The sequence below is a fragment of the Corvus hawaiiensis genome, chromosome 26, assembly GCF_020740725.1.
Source record: "Corvus hawaiiensis isolate bCorHaw1 chromosome 26, bCorHaw1.pri.cur, whole genome shotgun sequence".
Classification (NCBI taxonomy): Eukaryota; Metazoa; Chordata; class Aves; order Passeriformes; family Corvidae; genus Corvus; species Corvus hawaiiensis.
This window is the reverse complement of record NC_063238.1, coordinates 17508105-17530058: the sequence shown is the minus strand read 5'-3', so window position 1 is coordinate 17530058 and position 21954 is coordinate 17508105. Positions and strand designations below refer to the sequence as shown.

Here is a 21954-nt window from a genome sequence, read left to right as displayed (position 1 = left end):
TTACATGATTCTGTGATGGTGAAGTTCTAGGCTGCATGGGGGACTTTCTATAGGAGAGTCCCACCAGGATTGGGCGTGGTCAAGCCTGGAACTTTGGAGAGGGGCTGTTGCTAAGCAACCTCACAGCCTTTCTGTAAACATTCTGCTGCAGTTGGCACATAGGATCCATCTCTGTTACTCTGCCTGCATGGGTATGTCCTGTCATTACTGTAAAATGTCCTAATTTATATAAAGTGTGGGCCTTTGTGCTTTGCAGCCAAGCTCTTGAACCTGAGCTTTTTTTGGGAACAAGTGCTTGGGTCTGTTTAAGACTTCCAGGTCAGAATATGTCCAGAAGGGTGTATTTGGCAGGTGCTTCATGTGTAAAGTACTTGGGCACAGCCAGTGTTTAAATTAGCTACTGGACTCCTCATTTTAGGGTTGCCGGGTCCAGAGAGATCTTCACACCTGAGCCTCTGTTATGTGTGGGCTGGTTCTTGTGCACCAAAACAATCACTTTATGTTGTGACTTTCAGTAGATTGAACTTGTTCTCTAAATCAATTTTCTTGGCATCAGAAGCACCTTCATGTTTAATTAACTTTTCTTTCATGCTTACAAATAATTTTCTAATGACAGGTTGAGTTAAGATACTGCAGAAAGTGGGATACAAAGTGAAGCAGTCCTAGTGTTTCTGTCTGTGTGTCTGTAACTTAATTCTCTTTGTGAAGCCCACACTGACATTGTTTTCTGAAAGGTTTGCAAAATGTAACAGCAATGAGATTTTTTTTCCAGCATGTGTAGTCATAGAAAATCAGTGTAAGACCTTAACTCCAGTTACAAGAAGAATAAGCAACCTTAAGAGTTGGAGTTGATGATCCTTGTTGCTTCCTTCCAACACAGAAGACTGTGATCTGTTGTCTGAGGAAGACTGTGAACTATAAATGACTTAATGCTATCATGCAGAGCAACCTAAGTGCGATGACAAACTTCCAAAGTTTCTTTCTGTTTTCTTATATGATCTTCAGAATTCATTTTTTTATTGATAAATGAGATTTTTTTTTTTATCGTGTTCAGCAAGAGGGGAAAATAAATCTGAAAATGGTGTATGTTTGCAAATGCTTAACCGCTTGTTCTTAAATCCCTCTGTGAAAAAGTAAACGTTTGACCTAACTTTTAAGTAGTGTTGAAAAACTTGGCTGGAGGTCAACGGTTTGCTTTGTGCACACTATATTGAAATGTTGTACTGATTATGTGTGTTGGTTTCAATGAGGTTTTTTTGTACCTGCCTATCTTTGCTCTTATATCTTGTATCTTAGTACTTCAGAAGCAGCCTTGCAAAAAAGTGGATGACGGGGACTATATTTGTAGGGTATTTCACATAGAGGAGTTATTTAGTTGAATTTTTAATTTAGCTCAAAAAACTTCTTCCAGTGCATAGTTTGGTCATGAAAACTATTTATTTTTGCTCTCCAATTATAGTTTAATATCTTATAGTCATGTCAAAGCTGCACTCTAGGGGTGGAGGAAATACCTTCTTCAGAAGAAACTCAAAAATAGCAGTGAAATGCTGCAATATATGCCATAAACTATGCTTTCTGAATTGCCTTATGACTTTTGAATGGACTCTGCTTATGAACAGCTGTCTCAGGGCTTGAGTTTGTGCTTCAAATCTTACTAAAAACTGATGCCTGCTTTATCTGTATTTGTTCTTTTGCCAGCCTTGCCTGTGAACTCAAGTAGTCCTGTGTTGTAAGAGGAACTCGTGTTAAAATGATTGACTGCAGCCATATTTCTTCTTAGTTTTCCTGTTAAGTTAGTCCGCTGTCCTTTTGAATGACAGGTGCTTTGTTTTTTGAACATCTTCATAGCCTGCTTTGATAGGTCTTTTTCTTTGTTTACATCTGAATTCCTTTATGTTTCTTTGGGGTTGTTTGCTTGTTTTTTATGAGACCAGAATTTTCCATAGTAATTTGTTTGTCATCTCTCAAATGGCAGGATGATTTTTTTTTTTGTCTGCTAGGAATTGCTTTGTTCTGGATTCTGCTACACTCTTAGATTATTTACCTGGGATTAATAGATGCACTCTTTTTTTGTATCTGGTGATTAACTATCACATGTACTAAACCCTATTTTAGAGCAGAAATATGTACTAAACCCTATTTTAGAGCAGAAATACTTGTTATTAGTCCTGGGTACCAGAGATTTGCTCTCATTCTCTCCTCCTGTGCCTAGTTTAATCTTTTGTGTATATGGAATGCCTTGATAATGTTACTATATAACCACCAAATATGCCCACAGGTTTTTTGCATATTTCTGACTGATCTTTCTTGTCTCTCTTAATTAGGAAAGACTCAATATGGGAAGAGCTAACAATGAAGAAGCTGATGATCCAGGTAACATTGTAGGCTATTTCTGCTTTAAATTTTCTTGACTATTCTCTAGCCAAAAGCCTTGTCTTAAACAATTGAGATGGGCTGAACTACTTGTTTTTCCTCTATTAAAGAATTAATTTTGCTATTGCCATTACAAGCTGTAAGCTCTAGGGCTGTATTGTAATGAGCTCAGAACAGGTATTCAGAGAAAAAGAAAATCCATGTTTTTCCAAAATGCTTACAAGATAAAAGGTTGTGGACAGGTGGGCATCTGTCATGTAGCATGTTTTGAATACACCACATTTGCAACAGTACTTATACAACTCAACGTTGTGTTAATGTGCAGGGGTTTCAACAGAAAGAAATGAAGCAAAAGAAGACAATGGTCTGCGTCGCTCCTTCCGGCAGAGGAAAGCTGTTGAGCGCTATGAATCTCCATTGGAAAGTAGGTGTGCTGGGCTGACCTTGGCTGGACACCTGTGCTCGCCAAGCTGCTCTATCACTCCTGCTTCTCTGCTGGACAGGGGAGAGAAAATAAGATGGAAGACATCTTGTTGGTTGAGATAAGGTAGTTCACCAAAGCAAAAGCGAAACATTGTGCACAAGCAAAGAGAAAAACGATTTTGTTTTCTACTTCCCATCAGCAAGCAATGTCTGGCCACTTCCCAGGAAGCAGGGCTTCAGCATGTGTAGTGATTGCTCCAGAAGGCAAACATTTTATATAACAAATTCCCCACCTTCTCCCACCTTCTTAAGGTTTATATCTAAGCTGATGTCATCTGGTATGGAAAATCCCTTTGGTTAATTTGGGTCAGCTGTCCCAGCTGTGTCCCCTCCCAGGATCTTGCCAGCTTACTGCTTGGGAGTGGAATGTTGGGGAGACAGCGCTGATGCTGTGCTGGCACTGCTCAGCAGTAGTCAAAACGTTGGTGTGTTGTCAACACCTTTCCAGCTACCAAGGCACAACACAGCACTGTGAGGGCTGCTGTGGAGAAAATTAACTCCACCCCAGCCAGACCCAGTACAGTATGTTATACAATACTATATATTATACAGTTTCTTTTGAGAGCTAATTTCTTGCATGGAAGTGGGGGGTTGTTGTTTTGGGGTTTTTTTTAAATGAAAATACATGCACACAACTTCTTATATTTCTTACTTCATTCTGCCAATAAATTTTATTGAATGCATATATCCTGTGCACGTTCTGTTTTGGTTTTTTTTTTAGCATTTGGCATCCTTATTGTTGCTTTCCAGTTAAATAAATAACCTATCTACCCATAAAAGAATAGCGATTAAAGACACTTAATAATCTTACTCTTTTAGTTTTCAATTTTTCTTAAAAAGCAGGTGTGTGTCTTTTTACTTCTATTATGCACAGATTAAACCACCCAACCTCCCCCTCCTTGAAACTTTCCGTGAACTTAGAGATGAGTAATACCTGTGCCATTTTTTGCCTCTTTGACTATCCTGGTTTCTCTCAAACTTGTTTGTAACAAATTCTAAATTCTTTGCTTTCAACAGATGTAAGAAAACGTAAGCCAAGCTCTTCCAACCATACTTCACCTGTCAAAGAGAGAGATTCAGGCAAAAAACCTAAAAGGTTGGTATATGGCTTATGACAGTTCTCCTTTCTCAAGAGCGCTGTTGAATAATGCTTTCAAAGTTTTTTGGACTGGTGGTAATTAGAGATTAAGATAATTGCAGATTATTACTGTGGTAGTCTGAGGGTATGAAGAAAAGAAACACTGCAGGGGAGGCCATCCTTTGTACAAGCCATTAGATTTTATTTGAAAATGTCGTATTTTTGGTCACGAAAAAGGTGATGATGAGGGTCATGGCTGAGATTGTGTAACTGAAATTCATTTTTCTGGAATGGAAGCCATAATCTCCCTCTGAAAATCTTAGACTTGAAGAGTATACAAATTAAGATTTAATACTTAATCTTAAAGGGTACAAATTATTAAAACTGAAGAAGACAACTTAAAGGCAAATTTCAATGGATTTTTTTTAATTACTCAAGATAGTTCATGTTTCTTTATGAAACTATCCTTAAACAAGAAAAATGCCTAATGAAATTCTAAATTAAAGTTGCAATACTCATATTTGTAAGTGCTAAGAGTTGTTATAATAATTAACTCAGTTTAAAGTTCTTTATTTATTCATGGCCATTAAACATAAAACAGTTGGAATGAATTTCTAACTATTTAGGAAGTTTATGCTCATTTATAAGGTCTTTTGGATTCACTTGCTATGATTAGAAAATCAAAAGTCATCTAACTGCATCATAAATTAGGAAGCACTTTTTTCTTTCTCCTTAATTCAAATTAGGTCTCTTTTGGCCAGGTCTCGGAAAGATGACATAAAGGGAGTTCCAAATGATCACCCGAAAACCGAAGCAACTCGGAAAGGCAACTCAAATGAAGTTCACAGGGATCACATGGAAATTGGAGCAAGTCTGGCTGGTGTGGAGCAAATGCAAATAGATGGTTCAGTAAGTATTTTTACTTCATTGTGTCAGTGAGATATTTGCAGTATTTATGAAAGCTTCCAGTAATGGGCCATCTACAGCTCCCTTGGCTTACAGTTTTGTCTCAAGGAATTTGAAAATCACCACTAACATTTTCTTTGTACTGATATCTAATTTCTGATGGAACCTTATCGAGGTTGCAGCTTTGTTTAACACGTGTTCTGTTGACTTCATCTTTAGGCACAATTTGATGGTGTGGGTGGTCTATCTGACCACATTTCAGCTTTAAAAGAGATGGTCATTTTGCCATTGCTTTATCCTGACATCTTTGAGATACTGAAATTTAAACCTCCGAGGTAAGAGACACCATTTAAAACTATAAGTTCTTAACTCACTTATTTTCCATGCTTCAAAATTTTCAGCAGTGTTTATTGTTCTTTTTAACACTAGTAAAAAGTAATTTTTAAAAAAATTGATAGAATACTGCATATATGTATGTTCAGAGATTTCCTGTGTGGCAAGACTATCCTTTAAAAGTGTCTTGCCTTTAAAAGGTGGAGTTGGAGGTTTTTTCTTTAGAGTTCTGCGTACAAGTGGACTTGATTAGTTTGTGAGCAGGAAGGAATTATCTGCTGCTAGTTAACTGTAGTTTGTTTTGTGGAAGTCCAGTTCTGTCTTCCACCAACTCTTTTTTTTTTTTCCCGGAAGTATTTTCAGGTATTAGTTTTACAATTGATAGGACTTGCAACCAGAACTTTGCATTTTTTTTTGTGCTTGGGCTAAAATAAGAATCTGTCCCCTTCTTATACAGCTAAGCAAGTTCTGTGTTACAAAATGAGATTATTAGGGATTCATTGACTTTATATATCCCTGGTCAGCAAAAGTCAGTCATGGTATATTAAAATAGGACTTTAAATTCTTTGCTTCCAGTAACTTTAAAAGTATTACAAACATTGAAAAGAAAATCTGTGTTTTGCTTCTTTATTCTTTGAAGTTCTTTTTGAAGCAGCAGTGCATTGGCTCTTCTAGTTGATGGAAATACAGAAATGCAGAATACCTTCCCATTTTTAGACTACTTCCTCTTCCTTAATCACCAGTAAGGGGAGACCAAATCTAGTAAATTAAAGCTTTTTAAAGCTTTACTCTCAAATCTTGAATTTTGTGAAAAAAAAAGAATGAATATGCAGTTTATCATTGAAAAATGAATTGGTGATTCCTAAGTTACCCCAGTCTCAGATTCTGCATTGAAAGTGTGCTCTTGTTTTGCTCCACTGTACTGTCACCATCTCCGCTGGTTTGCCAGAAGTTTTGAAAATGTCCTTCTGGGATGCTGCTCTCTTTTCTCAAGGTTTTGCACATCTGCATTATTCTCTTGGTTCATTTTGTTTGCTCCCTTGCAGAATTGTGTAGGAACACTTTTGACTTTTCTCACACTTCAGCTGTTGCTATCTTATCAATGAAGTGTTTATCTTAGGAGAGCAGAGTCATGTGTCTTAGGGATGGGGGCTGCAACAGATACTTTTCCATGTTGTTTTTTCTTATGTGAATTTTTTTTAACATTTCTTTCTTTTAAATTGTAGAGGCTGTTTATTCTATGGTCCACCAGGGACTGGAAAGACCCTGGTTGCTCGTGCACTTGCTAATGAATGTAGCAGAGGTGACAGGAAAGTAACTTTTTTTATGAGAAGTGCTGCCGACTGCATGAGTAAATGGGTGGGAGAATCGGAACGACAGCTCCGTTTAGTATTTGAGCAGGTAGGGTTGAAACATGCCATGTGTTCTGTTGGAGTTGTCACTAATTTTTTGTGGTCGAGAAGAACTCACTCTTTTTCATGTTTTATCATCTCCTTCCACTGAAATGGGATTATCGGTGTTCCCTTTTTCAGTGGAGTGTCTTGAGATGTATTGAAAAGATTAGTAAAGGAAACGAGAAAATCACCACCACCCTCAAAAAGCCCTCCACCATGCACACAACCCAAACAGTCATAAAAAAGGTCTCAAGAAGCAACAGATGGTGGCTTTAGATGAGAGGGAAACAGATGCAGGGTGAAAACATGTTAATTTAAATTGGTAATGGAAGGTCGATTCCAGAACTTTGAGTCCTGTCTCTGTTCTCATGGTTGCCAAATAGCTGTAAAAACTACTGGTATGATTTGTTTCCTGTCACCCAGTCTCAGTGGGTTGACAGGTTGCTGTTTTTCATTAGGTTAATTAGTAGAGATCCCTGATGCTAGTCTGAAAAATCTAGTTCCAGTGCCTTTCTGACCATAATGTTTCCATGTATTTTCTCTTTCAAGCAGTGCTGCTTTCCTGATGTCAATATTCCTGTGTTTTCTTTGTAGGCCTACCAGATGCGACCTTCAATCATTTTCTTTGATGAGATCGATGCTCTTGCTCCTGTACGGTCCAGCAAACAAGACCAGGTTCATAGGTAGAACATGTTTTGTATCTATGTAGAAGGTGCTTGATCTTTGTGAAAAGAAGACCACAGCCTGTTTAACTTGATGTGACACATTCATTTATCCTGAAAACTAGTAATTCAGTTCCAGTGGATTTCAGGTGATTTTTAAGCAATAATTGGAAACAATTTGCTGAGCTTGATATCAGCATATGGTCTGTGTTCCCTTATATCTGTATTTTGCTATGTCTTAAAATAATTATTTCACTGACCAGTATCTTGTCAATAAAAACTTGTCCTTTTTGAAGGATCAGTGGAGAAGGTTATGTGAGACTGAAGAAAATTTACTAAACCAGTGAATGAAAATAGTATTTTTCTGCTAGCTCTGTTGTGGGGACACTTCTGACACTTATGGATGGCTTAGCCAGCAGAGGAGAGATTGTGGTCATAGGAGCCACCAACAGACTGGATTCTATAGATCCTGCTTTACGAAGACCTGGGCGCTTTGAACGAGAATTCCGCTTCAATTTACCAAACAAAGAGGTCAGAACTTCAAATCAACCTTATGTGGCAAAGTCCATCTTTGTAACAAACCCCTGTAACAAGGCAACATTGTGGAGCAGTGCAAGTCTCCATCTGAAGTGTAGAGCTTGGACACAAGAGGGATATCTGGAGACACTGCATTTTACTGTGGAGGGCAAACCTGGTACTGAATATATATAGGAATAAAATGATGTCAACAAGTAGTTGCTTCTCTCTTGGACAAAGATATGAAGTACACTGCACAGGTGCAGAACTTCAAGTTCAATGGCAATAGCTAAGCAATGAAGAAACTTGTTTTATAGCAGCCAAAATATTGGGGTGGGGATGGATGGGAGAGAGATGGTGTGCAAAACTGTAATCCTGATTTTGTGTTTTTTCTCTGGCTATCACGGATATTTTTAGCACTTTTTGGAGCAAAGATAAAAGGCTTATTGGATTGAAGGCTAGTAAAAGTGCATGAAACAGTGCATTTAGCACAAACATTTGTATCCAGTTTTTATCTGCTCTCGGGAACAAGAGACGAGGTCCCATGAAACAGATCTAATACACAATTCCCTGTGTCATGGTTTGGTGTGGCCTCCCTGCTACCTAAAACCAGTCCATGCCAAACCTGCTGTGGAAGAATTCTAGAAGTGTGCTATAATTAATCTGTGTACCAGGAGATACTTTGCTGAAAGACTTGCTAGGAGCAGAGATGAGAATAGGTGATGTTTGACATTTTCCGGATGAGTGACAGTAGTTTGAGCCATAGTTTTTGTTCTTGGTAGCAGCTGTAGCAAAAAATGGAGTGCTAGGACTGTTTTCTTTGAATGAACTGGCAGAAAAGCAAATTTGATGAACAACTGAAACCATCACTGAGAAATTTTGCTAAAGTTGAGAGAATTTTCTTTGATGCAAAATGTCTGTTGCAGATGAGGCTTTTACTACAATTTGTTCTTCAAAATCATTAGGTCTCACACTTATAAAACTCACTTTTTATGGAAGATGCACGTCTTTTATTTCATCAATCCTCTACAAGGGATTTATGTAAGAATTTAAGAATTATTAAATTTCCTTCTTGAAGAAGCAGCAAGTGTATTAATAACTGGCTTTTAAAGTGCTTAGAATTTTAGCAAACAAGAAAAGTATTTGTACTAGTGTGAGAGTTTTGGGGGTTTTGTGTTGTGGTTGTTTTTTTAAGAGAAAACTTAAGGCAAGCTAAAATGCAACCATTGTGTTTCTAGGCAAGATTAGAAATTTTCAAAATTCACACACGAGACTGGACCCTGAAGCCATCGGACAACTTACTTGAAGACCTGGCTGAGAAATGTGTTGGTGAGTTTGTTTGGTTTGAGTTGGTTTGTTGGTTTGTTGGTGAGTGTGGGTCCTTTTCCCCTGGGCAGCGTTCAGCCACTCTGCCCCCAGCTTGTAGTGCTGCATTGGGCTGTGACTGAAGTGCAGGAGCTGGCACTTGGCAATGTTGAACCTCGTACCACTGGCCTTGGCCCATTGATCCAGCCTGTCCACATCCCTCTGCAGAGCCTTCCTGCTCTCCAGAAGATCAGCACTTCCACCCAATGTAGTGTTGTCCATGACCTTACTGAGGGTGTACTCAGTCCCCTCATCCAGATCATTGATAAAGATATCAAAAAGGACTGGACTCAGTACTGAGCCTTGGGGAACACCACTAGTAAACCCTCTGCCAACTGGATATAGCATCATTCCCCAACACTCTGGCCATCCAGACAGTTTTTAACCTATATAACACATGTATGTTGACATAACGTTTGGTTCTTGTTTTGTTTGTCAGGATTCGGTGGTGCTGATATTAAAGCTCTGTGTGTTGAAGCTGGGCTCTGTGCTTTGCGCCGCCGTTATCCACAGATACATGAGAGTGACAAGAGACTGAAGATAGATGCCAGATCAATTAAAGTAACAGCAAAGGATTTTGCCATGGCCATGCAGAAGATTGTTCCAGCATCTCAGAGAGCTGGGGCTTCACCTGGGAGAGCACTACCACCTATTTCAAAGCCGCTGTTAGAAAACACCCTGGAAAGAATTTTACAAGCCTTGCAGAGAGCATTTCCCCATGCAAAACTTGCACTGAAGAAGAACCAAGGTATTACAATAATACCTACTTGTTTAAAATCCTGCCAAAGCAAAAACTTCTGATTTGTGCAACCAACATACACAAACCTCTCAGCCATAATGACAGTGCAATTTTATACTTTGCGTGTGCGCAGTGCAGGATGGGAGCTGTGTGTGACTTGCAACATGCAGTGGAGAACTATGGTTCTCTGCCGGAGCCCCCTGTTACTGACAGTAGCTCACATCACGTTAATCATTTCAGAGATGGATCTAAGGTTTCACATATGAGGCACTTCTTTCCAAGTTGTAGAATCATAGAATGGTTTGTATTGGAAGGGACCTTAAAGGTCGTTTAGTTCCAGCTCCCCTGCCTTGGACAGGGACACCTTCCACTAGACCAGGTTGCTCAGAGCTTCATCCAGCCCGGCTTTGACCACTTCCAGGAATGGGACATCTATAACTTCTCTGGGCAACCTGTTCCAGTGCTTCACCACTCTCGCAGTAAAGAATTTTTTCCTATCATCTAATCTAAACTTACTCTCTTTCAGTTTGAACCCATTTCCCCTTGTCCTGCCACTACATACTCTTGTAAGAAGTCCCTCTCCATCTTTCCTGTAGGTTTTCTTCAGGTACTGGAAAGCTGAAATTAGATCACCCTGAAGCCTTCTTTTTTCCAGGCTAAACAAATGCAATTCTCCCAGCCTTTCCTCACAGGAGAGGTACTCCATCCCTCTCATCATCTTGTTGGCCCTCCCCTGGACTTGCTCCAACAGGTCCATGTCCTTCCTGTGCTGGGACCCCAGAGCTGGATGCAGCACTGCAGGTGGGGTCTCACCAGAGCAGAGGGGCAGAATCTGCTCCCTCACCCTGCTGCCCACGCTGCTTTGGATGCAGCCCCAGCTACAGTTGGCTTTCTGGGTGGCAAGAGCACATTGCTGCATTATGTCCCATCTCTCATCTACCAGCACCCCCAACTTCTTCCTGGCAGGGCTGCTCTCGATCTGTTCATCCCCAGCCTTTGTTGATACTGGGGATTGCCCTGATTCAGGTGCGGAACCCTGAACTTGGACCTGTTGAACCTCATGAGATTCCCATTGTCCCACTTCTTGAGCTTGTCCAGGTCCCTCTGGGTGGCATCCCATCTTTCAGGTGTGTGAACTGCACCACTCAGCTTGGCTACACTTGATTCCTTCATCTATGTCATTAATAAAGATATTAAATAACACTGGTCCAAGCATGGACCCCTGAGGGACACCACTTGTCGCTGATGTCGACTGAAACTCTGAGCAATTAATTGCCACCCTCTGGGTGTGACCATCCAATCACTTTCTTAGCCATCTAACAGTCTGCTCATCAAATCCATCTGTCTCCAATTTAAAGGGAAGAACATTGTGAGAGACCATGTCAAAGGCTTTACAGAAGTCAAGGTAGATGACATCTGTAACCCTTTCATTGTCCACTGATGTAGCCAATAATTATTACTAATGTAGTAAATAAATGCTTAAATGAGGGGAGAAGGGTTTTTCTGGTATCTAGGAACTACCAAAGTTGTTCCTGATCAACTTTATTCTAAGGAAAAAACTTCCCAAGTATTTGTCAACAGAGTGGTAATACCTGATGCAAATCATAGGACATAGGACAGCTTTGTATAGACTTGTGCAATCTCCTTAGGTCTGTGGTAGGGTGAACTCTTCAGATAACAGCATTCAAATGACAAAATGCAAAAGAAGTGGTTTCCAGCACTGATTTCAAAGGTGTATTAAAGCAAGAGTGAGATATGAACTATTCAGGAAAGTTAACAAATTTCTCTTGTCTTTAAATCCTATTTTAGGGAATGATAGGATTGACGGTGATGATGACTCACCATCAGTCTCTGAAAAGAAGCCTGACAGCAAAAAGGCAGAATTCCGCACGTTCAGCAGGTACATGTTTGTCCTCCTTCTGGTTACATTTTTGAGATGGCTGCATCTGTAAAATGTTATGCAAATACGTGAAGGCTGCTAGATGAAGGAGTTAAGGGTGTGTGTGGGGGTGATCAATATTTGCCAGAATCCAACTCTGAAGATCCAGCTGGGTACTAGATCTAATTGTTCTGACTACACTGTCCTAACTTGTCAAACTGAATGGCCTAGCCCTCTTTTACTAAGTCAAACTGGCTCACAGATTATTAAAACATTGATTTAAGCCATAGTATTCCTTGAAAGATTCAAGACCCCAAAAATGTTCATTCTGTCATTTTAGCTTAAAAGATACCTGTGGATTCATGTAGCCATCTTTTGCTCTTCTACCTTCCAAGATGGTTGAACCAGTAGCACATTATGTATCAGAAACAAAATCAATAAGTGGTTTGTTAAATCACTGTGAGAAAAATTTAAACAGTCTGCATTTTTTACCTTTACCCTACTGAGTTTATGTTATCTTTTGACGTTTTAATTGTGGAAGTCATGTAGTCCAATAGTTCTAAAATAGATTATTGTCAAATATTTTTCTGCCTTCCTATTGCTGTGCTGCCCAGAAAATATGACTTGCTGAGCTTGGTTAGGTCTCTAGGATCTTTGACTTCAGCAAGTAAAGGTACAATAGTATGGTGGTGAGAAAATGCACAAACCTCTTCACAAGTGTATTTCATGCAAGTAAAGCAAGATGATTAGGAAATTAATACACAAGTCAAAGATGAAACCAATAGAATGACTAAATAAAATGTCTTATACATATTTAGTGTAGTGCTGTAATTTAAACAATCCAGTCATGTTCTTCTTCAAATACAACTAATGTGTTTCAGTATCCACATTAATCTTTTTTCCTAGAAATGTAGTTTTGTCCCTTTCTTCCCACTGTCCCCAGGAACTGTGGCCAAATTTTAGCTAAATTTGACACCTGTAATAAATTTGACACCAAAAGTCAAGACAAGCTGAAAATGCTTGTGTATGGACAGTGAAGAGACACAGATTTGTTTCTGCTGTGAGAATTGTTATTTTGCCCCGTATCAGGTTACTGACCAGCTGTTTTGTGTGTATTTGCCTGGACAGTCCCTCTGTGGGACTTAAGAACTATTACTTAACCCAGCCAAAGGAATAGCAGTCATGCTGGGGACTGCCAGGATTTTTTAGCAGAGGAGTGATACCAGTTTTTGAGAAATTAGGCTTTGATAAATAGACTGGTCTTCTTTATCACAGACCAGCCTATTATTTGGTAGAACATGGAAAATATTTACAGGAGAAAAAAAAAGTATAGGAAAAATATTTAACATCTGTGTGCCTCTTCATCACTCCTTTTTAAACCTGTTTTCTTCTTATTGTTGTAGAAATCCTTCTTACCAGCCAACATCTTGCAGGCCACGGTTCTTACTGGTTGAAGAGCCAGGATGTGGGCAGGCTTTTGATTTGGCCTCTGCAGTATTACATGCCCTGGAAAAGTTTCCAGCTTATACACTGGATCTACCAACCTTATTTGTTAGCACCACATCACAAGAAGAAACATGTTCACAGGTATCTTTTTTTTGTTGTTGATCTCATAGGATTCTTGAACTATATAAACTAGTGAAATAAGCACAACTCACTATTGGTGGAGTTGGCCTGATTCGAATTTGCTGTTATGTTTGCTTTTGTATGAAAATTCACTTTTCTTGTAGATGAAATGATACTGAATAAGGACATTTATCCATAGCCATGTTTCATTTCTATTTGAAATTAAAGAGGGACGATGTTGCTTGCAGCTTGGGAAGATGGGAGGTTCTGCTAATAAGCCCCTCTTTGTGGCAAGTAATCCTGCTGGTCTTGAGGGGATCCAGAAAGTTGTTTTTGTTGCTTCTTAAGTCTCTGTGCTCCCAGCAGTTGGCTCTGCATCAGCCTGATGGCATCATGCACTTTCTGTAGCCTTCTTTTTTATTGTATTTGTAGGGCAGCCAAAGTTTTTGTGAAAATAAGTTTTTTTGCATATACATATACGGCTTGTACTGCTGCAGTGAAATGCATTGAAAGCATTAAAATTCATGGAATGCTTAAGTGTGTAAACTGATGTGTGTCACTTAAGTAGAAAAAATAAATATGAACAGATTATTGCAGTTTTGATTTTTTACCTTTAGGGAGGAAATCAATTTAATTACTTGGCATCGCTGTATTAAAATATCTTGATCTTCATTAGCAGCATTTTAGAGCTGTATAAGTCAGGACAGACACATCATGTGACTGGATACTTGTTTGCTACACAGGAGGAGCAATTCTCTTTTTGTTATGTTATTGTTGTACCTATGGCTATATAAATACCCTGTCTACTGCATGGATATACCACACATTTCCTATCTTGTGACAGGGACTCCCTGCATGTTGTTACTCTAAAATGGTGCATGGGGAGATTTGCCATGTGTTGCCACTTCCCTCATGCTGTAGATTCATGTCCTCTTCTGTGACTGAGATGCCATCTGTAGGCAGTGGCTTGTGGTCGTTCAAAGCAAATCATCTGGTCTGATGGATACTTTGATAATGAGAACAATGAGAGCCTGTGAGCGATTTAGCTCTTAGGCAGGCTCAGGACTGGTCATCTCTTATAAAATGTGCTTGAAATTATGATTTGTGACTGTGTTAGCCCTGATCTTTTCACAGAGGCCTTTGTTCAGGCTGTGCTCCAGTCTAACATGGGTATGGGCCCACACTGAACTGGAAATGCTGCAGTTGCAGTTGTGTAGCGATTTCTCCAGGCTAACACATCTTGCTGAAGGGTTAATCTTGATTTTTCATGCACATCATCACATCACCTGAGTTTTGAGGCTCTTTAGGAGTTACCTTACCCCTTTACCCCTAAGCAGTTTTGAAATCAGATTCAGTTCTGTGTCTGTCTGCATAGCAATGTCTATACTTGAAGCAAAGTGAAAATTCTACCCTATTGTTAAGGAGTTGTTCATTTATTGGTTTGTCTTGATGTCTTGGCTTTATGCATTCTTATTTCACAAAAGAGTTAGACTGATATGTAATTACTTAGTGGTCTGTTCTACATGATGTAGTTTTCTTATGCAAGCTTTCCTTTTACCAGTTGATGCGAGAAGCTCAAAGAACAGCACCAAGTATCATTTATATCCCACAAATCCCTTCGTGGTGGGAGGCCATTGGACATACGCTGAAAGCTGCTTTTACAGGACTACTGAATAACATTCCATACTTTGCTCCAGTTTTGCTCCTTGCAACATCTGATGTGCCACATGAAGATCTCCCAGAAGAGGTATTTCTGTCTGTACTTTTCTTTGTTACTCAGTTTATTGTTAATTTACAAATCCTTGAAACATTGGAGTACTGTGCTGCTCTTAAGCAGATTCATGCTGTTCTTACTCAGGCACCAGAACCATGTGTCTTAAAATTTCCTTAGACAAAACAATGCTGAAAGCATTTGTTTAAAGTCTTTTCTGAGGAAAGGGATTGACTTTGACCCAACTTTTTCTCCTTTCTCACACGCTCGTGCTTACTAGACAGACATATAGATACACTTCATACAACTGATTCAGTGGCTTCAAGATGGTTAGGTGTGTACTTGGTGAAGAATACACAGTGCTTGAAAGGTAGCTGGGAAAAAGATTGTTTTCTGAAAACATTTTTACTGAAAAAGTACTGTGGTCACACTCTTAGTGATAGAATGTAATTTCTAATTTAAATTATTTCACAAAAAATTCAATTTCTTTCTTCATCTAGGTGGAAACCTGGCAAATTAAAAAACTAAGGACCAACTTCTGTTTAAGCAACTTGGAAATAAATTTTTAGTTGTATTTCTTAACAAAATTGATTAAAAACACATGCTGAGCTTTGTAGAATCTGAGAGTGTTCATTAAAGGAAGGTGTTTAAAATGGTAATATGCTGCTCTGATTATTTTGTCTAAGTAACAGAAGTTTTTATAAAATTAATAAGTGCCTTCTAAAATTAAAAAAAAAAACCAACCCATATTACCAAAAAGTTGGCAATTGTCTGCTGAGCCCTGCGTCTTCCCTCTGTAGCTGTCATAAATATTCAAGCTAAAGGACATCAAGCCAGGTAAATGCAAAATAAGCAGTGTTTGGAGTGGTGAATGTCATTGCTTTTTCATTGGTTTATCATACATTTTTCATGGATCTTAAACTCTAGAAGGTTCATTAGAGAAGGTATTTTACTTTGCAGTGCTATGAAAATCTAGCCTTTTAAGGCCAAGAAGTTAACTTTTAATAGCTTGTCTTACCTACATGAGTGTTCAGTGTAATTTAGAAATGCACTCATCTGTTTGGAATTTAAAATAAAAAAAATGTTGTGGCCTTATATCTGAAATCTCTTTTCTTCTCATGGTCTAGATAAAAGCATTGTTTAATACTAATCGTGAAGAAGTTTTCAGTATCCCACGGCCTACCTGTGCTGAAAGAAGAGGGTTTTTTGAGGACTTGATTATGAAGCAATCTGCTGAACCTCCTGCATCAAAAACCAATTCAGGTAAGGATATTCTACATATAAAACTTTGTTGCTGTAAGTTAACAGCTAATACAGCATTTGCTTTGGTGATAATTTTCTGTCAATCTTTTTTCATGGGCTTGCATTTGAGTACCATGAATTGACTAGTTTTTCCCTGTTACTGCAGAAAGGTACCCTACTTCAGGTATAGGATACTTCACAGATACTCTGTTTCACATGAGGAGAAATCCTGACTTAAATTTGTGTCATTCCAGGTTCTCAGGTACACCTTCCTGCAAGATGTGCTCAGGTGGATGGGCAACCACAAATACGGGACAAGAAAGCAATCAAAATTCAAAAACGAGGAGTGTATGTGGATTGGTCTGAGCTCAGAGTAAGTCTAACTTCAATTTTGTTAATACTGAAGTGGAACATTTTTTTTATGATTGTATATTAAGTCGATTGTTAACCAATGCCAATTCAAGCAATTTGTGAGCGTGATACATATCTTGTGAAATAATTCAGCCTGTAAGGGACTGTGACTCTTGTTTCCACAGCTGATGTAAACTGCTGCTCTCGCTATATTTTAGAAGATAGGGCTCTCTTCCTAATTGTTAATGTAAAAGGGCTTTTTAAATTTTAAAATAGCCCACAGAAAACCTGCTAGTACTGTTAGTTATTAATGCAGTTTTTATGATGGGTTGGAGTAGGGTTGTTTTGTTTTTCTATTTGCATGTTTTCATTTATTAGGAACCAGAAAAGGACCTTGATTTATGGCTTTAAACCTGAAATTAGCAGGTTGACCTGAAGCTTGTCCTGGATAAAATACTAATACCTGCTTTTCCGAAATTCTTTCAGTGTTAGAATCCAGTGTTAGAATTTTGCATTCATACAGTTACAGTGTTATGAGGTTTTTCCAGTCCTCTATAGGAGAGAAGTTGTTATCCTAGGCTGTAGCTGGGGAAAGGGTCAAAAGTGGGCCTAGCCTAGAGGGTGAAAGAGGTTCCTTTGCATGAACTGGAGAGGGACCAGTAAAAGGAGGACCTGATTTTCAGGGAATATTGCTTGGACAAAAATTCAGGAAATTGCTAGTTGAAGTCCTGGAGTTTGGTCAAAGCAGAAGAGGCTGCTGTTCACCTGCCCGAGAAAGGGAGTATTATTTGGATATTTCCTCTGTATGGGGAGAATATGACCAGAGTGGAATCCCCTTTGGTGAACAGGCTTAACCACACAATTTCTGTCACATTTTTAAGCTGTGACATATTCTGTAGAAGTGAAACTAGCTTTCTAAGGCTAGTGTCCTAAGCAAATTTCAGGGGGTTTTGTTGTTCTCATCTGCCTCCGTGTGGAGAGAAGCTATATAAGTTTTTCTAGAGTCAGGGTGCTAATAGCATGCACTCCAAAGTTATTGCCAACTAGACAAATGGTATGGTAGAGTCCTTATAGATGATTCAGCTTATATATATTTTTCAGCTGTGAGGAGAAAGCTGCAGTCATGAAACTTGTCTTTTTAGAAAACTTGTTTCCTTAACATGAGTGTCACTAGAACTTGATGCTTGTACCAGAGAACGACTTTGGAACTCTCCTGAAGTTAATAAGCTGGGTGGACCTGCAAAATACCTCTGCTTGGTTTTCTGTGGGATGGGATTTTTTATTATTTGTTTGGATTTGTTAAGTTGGTTTGATGGGTGGCGGTTTTTGTTTGTTTATTTGCTTGGTAATAGGGATAGAACTTGATGAACCAATAGAAAAGCATGCAGTCACCTATGTGGCAGCAATTAGAAGTAGTTTCACAGGGGTTGTTGGCAATGCACCTCTGTCATGTTCTATATGTTGTGTTTGCAGCAGCTGAAAGCAGGCTGTGTGGGTTTTGTGCCTCTTACCTGCATGTTGGACAGAAGGAAGTTCAAGGGAATACTCGAATCTTGTGCTAACCGGTCTGAGTGAGGCTGAGTTAATGGCAAGCAGCAGTAATATTTTCATTGGGTGTATCTGCTTTCTTAAGCTACATCTTCGTGACCTCACACAATACAGTTACTGCGCAGCCCCAGCAGTGGTCCACTAGCTTGTTAGTGTTGTATTCCCATAGACTATCACATTCACATCTCCACAACAGAAGGGACCGTGTGAGAGATTGGTAATTTGCTACAGGTGGTCACTCTGCTGGTTCATCCACTCTTGATTTGCAAGGTAGGAGCTAACTGGTGCTTGGCACAGTACACATCCAGCTAATGGGTAGAGGTGAGCACCTAAGGAGCTTCTGTTTCCAGCTGGCACAGCTGTATCTGGAAGATCTGTAGCATGGCTTCCAAATACACATTTTCCAGGGCCCTGTATTGCATTGTGGCTTTGTGGTGGCAGCTACTTTATAATGAAGTAGATTGTGTCATTCTCTGCTGTTCTGGAGGCAGTTGATTGGCAATTATAATCATTGATGTCATAGATTGATGAGTAAGAAAATATTGTCTGAACTTTAAATCATCCTTTTTCCTGAAGTGTGAAAAATTAACTTGTTTTCTCCAGTTAAATCTTATGAGACAAACAGCTCTCCAAAGTGCCACTTTTATTTAACAATATAAGAAAGTAGGACATACCTTGTCCTATTCTGAATTGTAGTTTCCACTTTTTTTTTCTTCAGAAAATGTTGGATGCTGTCGTCATGGCAACTGAGAACGTCAGTATATCAAGCATGGCGAAACTATATTCTATTCTTAGCATGTGCATTTGCCAACATCGGGAAAATCCCGACAAAACCGAATTAGTCGAGGTAAATTTTTTTGTCTTCTAGCACTTTCTGTCACGTGATATTATGCGTGTATGTGAATGTTATGCAGATGTATGTGTTCACTGTGAATATCACCATTATTTATCACTCTTTACTGCTTAGTTGCCTGTGTTACAGGACTTTTGTCTCAGGTGGGAAGACATCTACCCATATTGCAAACTCATTGTTGTATTTAGCCTAATTGTTGGCAGTTTCAGCAGAAAAAGGCAATGGGTCCACCTACATAGTGCATCTCAAACCAGTTAATCTGTCTGTCACTAGTCCTTCTCCAGAGCTTTTTCAGGGTAGGGGGCTGCGAAAGGAGAGCTCTTTTCTCAGTGTGCCACTTCCTCTTTCTCCCCTTGAAGGCAGGCACACATGGTAACACTTGGATAGCACTCATTCCATTCTTGAAAAGAAATCAGGTATGAAACATTGCAAGAATTTTGGGCTTTTCTGTAGGCTCACTAGACTTTCTTTTTAACTTGGCATGGCTCAAGCATCTTTAATATGACATGTGGGGAGCTTTCTGCCTATGATGGTTTGGAAGCTAGTGAGCTTCCTCGAAGAGAAGCATTTCTAATTTGTTAGAACTCAGCAGAAATCTTCCACAGGCACCCATGGTCCCAGGCAGGCATTCTCAGTATTGAGTTTTTTAGATAGATTGGATATTCAGTCTCCAGATTCAAAATCCTTGAATCCATTTGTCTTTCAGATGCTTATGCATGAAATTACATAAAATTCTTTATGCTTCTCAGTCTGCCTTAAAAAAAAAAGAAGAAGCCTCTTCTCTTTAGCCAAGGAGGCTATTCCTGAAAAATGCACCCTTCTCTCATCTAGCAAAATAATATGTTTTAGCATGAGGAGGGATTTGTTTATGTTATATCAGGACTTGTGAGCTCTTGTGACTGGAGTTGATTTCTTTGTTCATTGTCTACATCTAGTTCCAGCTTTCACTTGTGGCTCTTCAGGAACTATCTTCTTTTTTATTGTTGAAAGCACCTTGATAGAGATCCATTGGCCCTTGAGATAGATCCCTGCAGTTTCTCTACCCTACTCTCTGTTTTGGGTGCCTAAGGATGTGTTTGAAGCTAGTGGGGCTAGAGGGACATTGTGATTGTGGTAGCACATGTATTGGCTAAATATTACTAATAATTGTATGTATGTACAGATTCTTGATTCTTTTGATGAAGAAGTTATCAGGGTTCTCAGGCTTGTATTCACACTGACTCCTAATTTGTCTTATTTTTTTTCTTATTAGGATATGAAGAAAGAAATTGCAGCCCTCATCTGGCTGTGATACTTGACTTCAGTATACTTGACATACTCTAATGTTCGTGTATGGCTCCCAAATAGATAAGTTATATTTAACGTCTCACTAATTGTAGCACCTATAGAAAAAAAAAAGAAAGAAGCTAAGCACATAACTGAAACCAGGCATAACAGAGTGCTGAACCAGTGACACTCGGTGAAATGATTAATATAATGCCAGATTATGAGGAACAAAACAAGGCAAACTTACTAAACTAGTTAATTCCGGTAGTCGATCACGCTGACTGGGTCAAGAAAGGATCTGCCTGAAGAAGGGAAGGCATCAGCTGAAGAAAAGTGGGCACCAGCTTGAAAGAAGATTGAGCATGTTGGCTAATTAGCATCTGAAATGAGAGAATCATTCAACCAGTAGAAGATTGAGTATTAATTAATTGGAAGACTTATGTAATTGGGATCCAGTCAACATTAGTGTCTTTGCAAAGTTTTGATAGTATGCTGGCTTTGAGGATTTACTGTCTACCACCCTTCTCTGCACAGAACTGCAAATAAATCAAATACCTCTACTTTGTGTGGATCAGCCTTTTGCACACTGGGTGAAAGAACCTGTTTCGGGACATCAGTGGTTTTTTTTTTTTTTTTCAAGAAAACAGCATGGAATTCTTCTAAAGCATATTGATCCTGATTCCTGCTGTTGTCTCAAATCTTCCAAACATTTTTTTATCTCTGGAAGACACTGGAACTGCTTATTGTTTTTCCATCAAGTTTATTTCTAGTGAAGAGCAGCAAGCTGAGTGGCCAGGAGTAGGACACAGTGTGCCATTCCCGCTTGTGACTTTGACTGCCCGGTCGCCTCACGGGGATGGGTCGGGGGGCATCCGAGCGCCCCGTGTCCCGGGATGCAGGGTAGGGTGGGCGTCGTAGGCGACCCCCGGCCGTACCACTGCCGGCGACCTCCAGGGCTCCAGCTCCAAGTTTATCCCTTTGGATCCCCTTGGATTCCCCTCGCTCAGTAGCCGACGCATCTGGACGTGCTCCAGTGCGCCCCGGCCGCCGCAAGAGCCGCGGGATGCAGGGGGACAGGAGAGCCGGCGAGGCCGTGAGTAGCGGGACGGGGGAAGCCGGCGGGAGGCGCTGACCGGCGGCAGCGGGTGCCGGTGCCGGCCGGGAGGCTTCGGGACTCTTGGGGGGAGCTGGGAAACGGGAGTCCCCGCGCGAAAGCACGGGAGACCGCTGTCCCATGGAGGGAAAAAAGAGGGGATAAACGAAGTCTAGGGTAAGCGCGTGCGGCTGCCGTCGGGAGCGCTGCCGCGTGTGAAGAAGCAGCCGGGGGTGTAGCCGGGGGTTGCCCGGTGCGGCCGGCCGGGTCCCCTCCAGTACCGTCCCCCTCTTCTGGCAGCTCCGCTAAGGAAGGAGGCTCGGAACAAACCCTGGTTCACGGGGCTGTGGCAGCGTGCTGAGAGCCAGTCCCTGGGGTGCCTGCACCCCTGGGAATACAACCTTTCTGCATCACCTCATGGTTTGCTGGTTTATTTGTCCTTCCTCTTTCCCGTTTATTTTGATTCAGTTTCTTATCTGAAAAGTTACCTTACGAAGACTAAGTTAGACACTGCTTTGGTTTCATTTTGGTAATGGTCACACAGAAAGTGCCCCCATTTTGATGACAGAAAGGCACCAGAACCAGTGCTCAACACA

The 21954-nt window shown here is 40.0% G+C and overlaps 1 protein-coding gene across 1 annotated transcript; it reads left to right on the top strand.

Moving 5' to 3' along the window:
* The first annotated feature begins 144 nt into the window (after positions 1–144).
* On the top strand, positions 145–21331 carry LOC125317154 (ATPase family AAA domain-containing protein 2-like). Its single transcript, XM_048286838.1, has 18 exons — positions 145–191; positions 2325–2373; positions 2699–2797; positions 3874–3952; positions 4681–4843; positions 5060–5175; positions 6400–6574; positions 7162–7250; positions 7601–7760; positions 8984–9074; positions 9550–9858; positions 11659–11749; positions 13132–13315; positions 14856–15041; positions 16133–16268; positions 16502–16620; positions 18865–18993; positions 20252–21331. Exons 2-18 carry the CDS (start codon positions 2337–2339, stop codon positions 20288–20290), a joined length of 2202 nt encoding a protein of 733 aa, XP_048142795.1. The 5' UTR covers positions 145–191; positions 2325–2336; the 3' UTR covers positions 20291–21331.
* Positions 21332–21954: the final 623 nt, after the last annotated feature.

Bases quoted from the DNA above. Each gene is read 5' to 3' on its own strand.
- LOC125317154 (XM_048286838.1), top strand. From the start codon at position 2,337: ATGGGAAGAGCTAACAATGAAGAAGCTGATGATCCAG. The intron at 13,316-14,855 runs GTATCTTTTTTT...TCCTTTTACCAG, and splicing joins AAGAAGAAACATGTTCACAG to TTGATGCGAGAAGCTCAAAG. The intron at 16,621-18,864 runs GTAAGTCTAACT...TTTTTTCTTCAG, and splicing joins TGGATTGGTCTGAGCTCAGA to AAAATGTTGGATGCTGTCGT.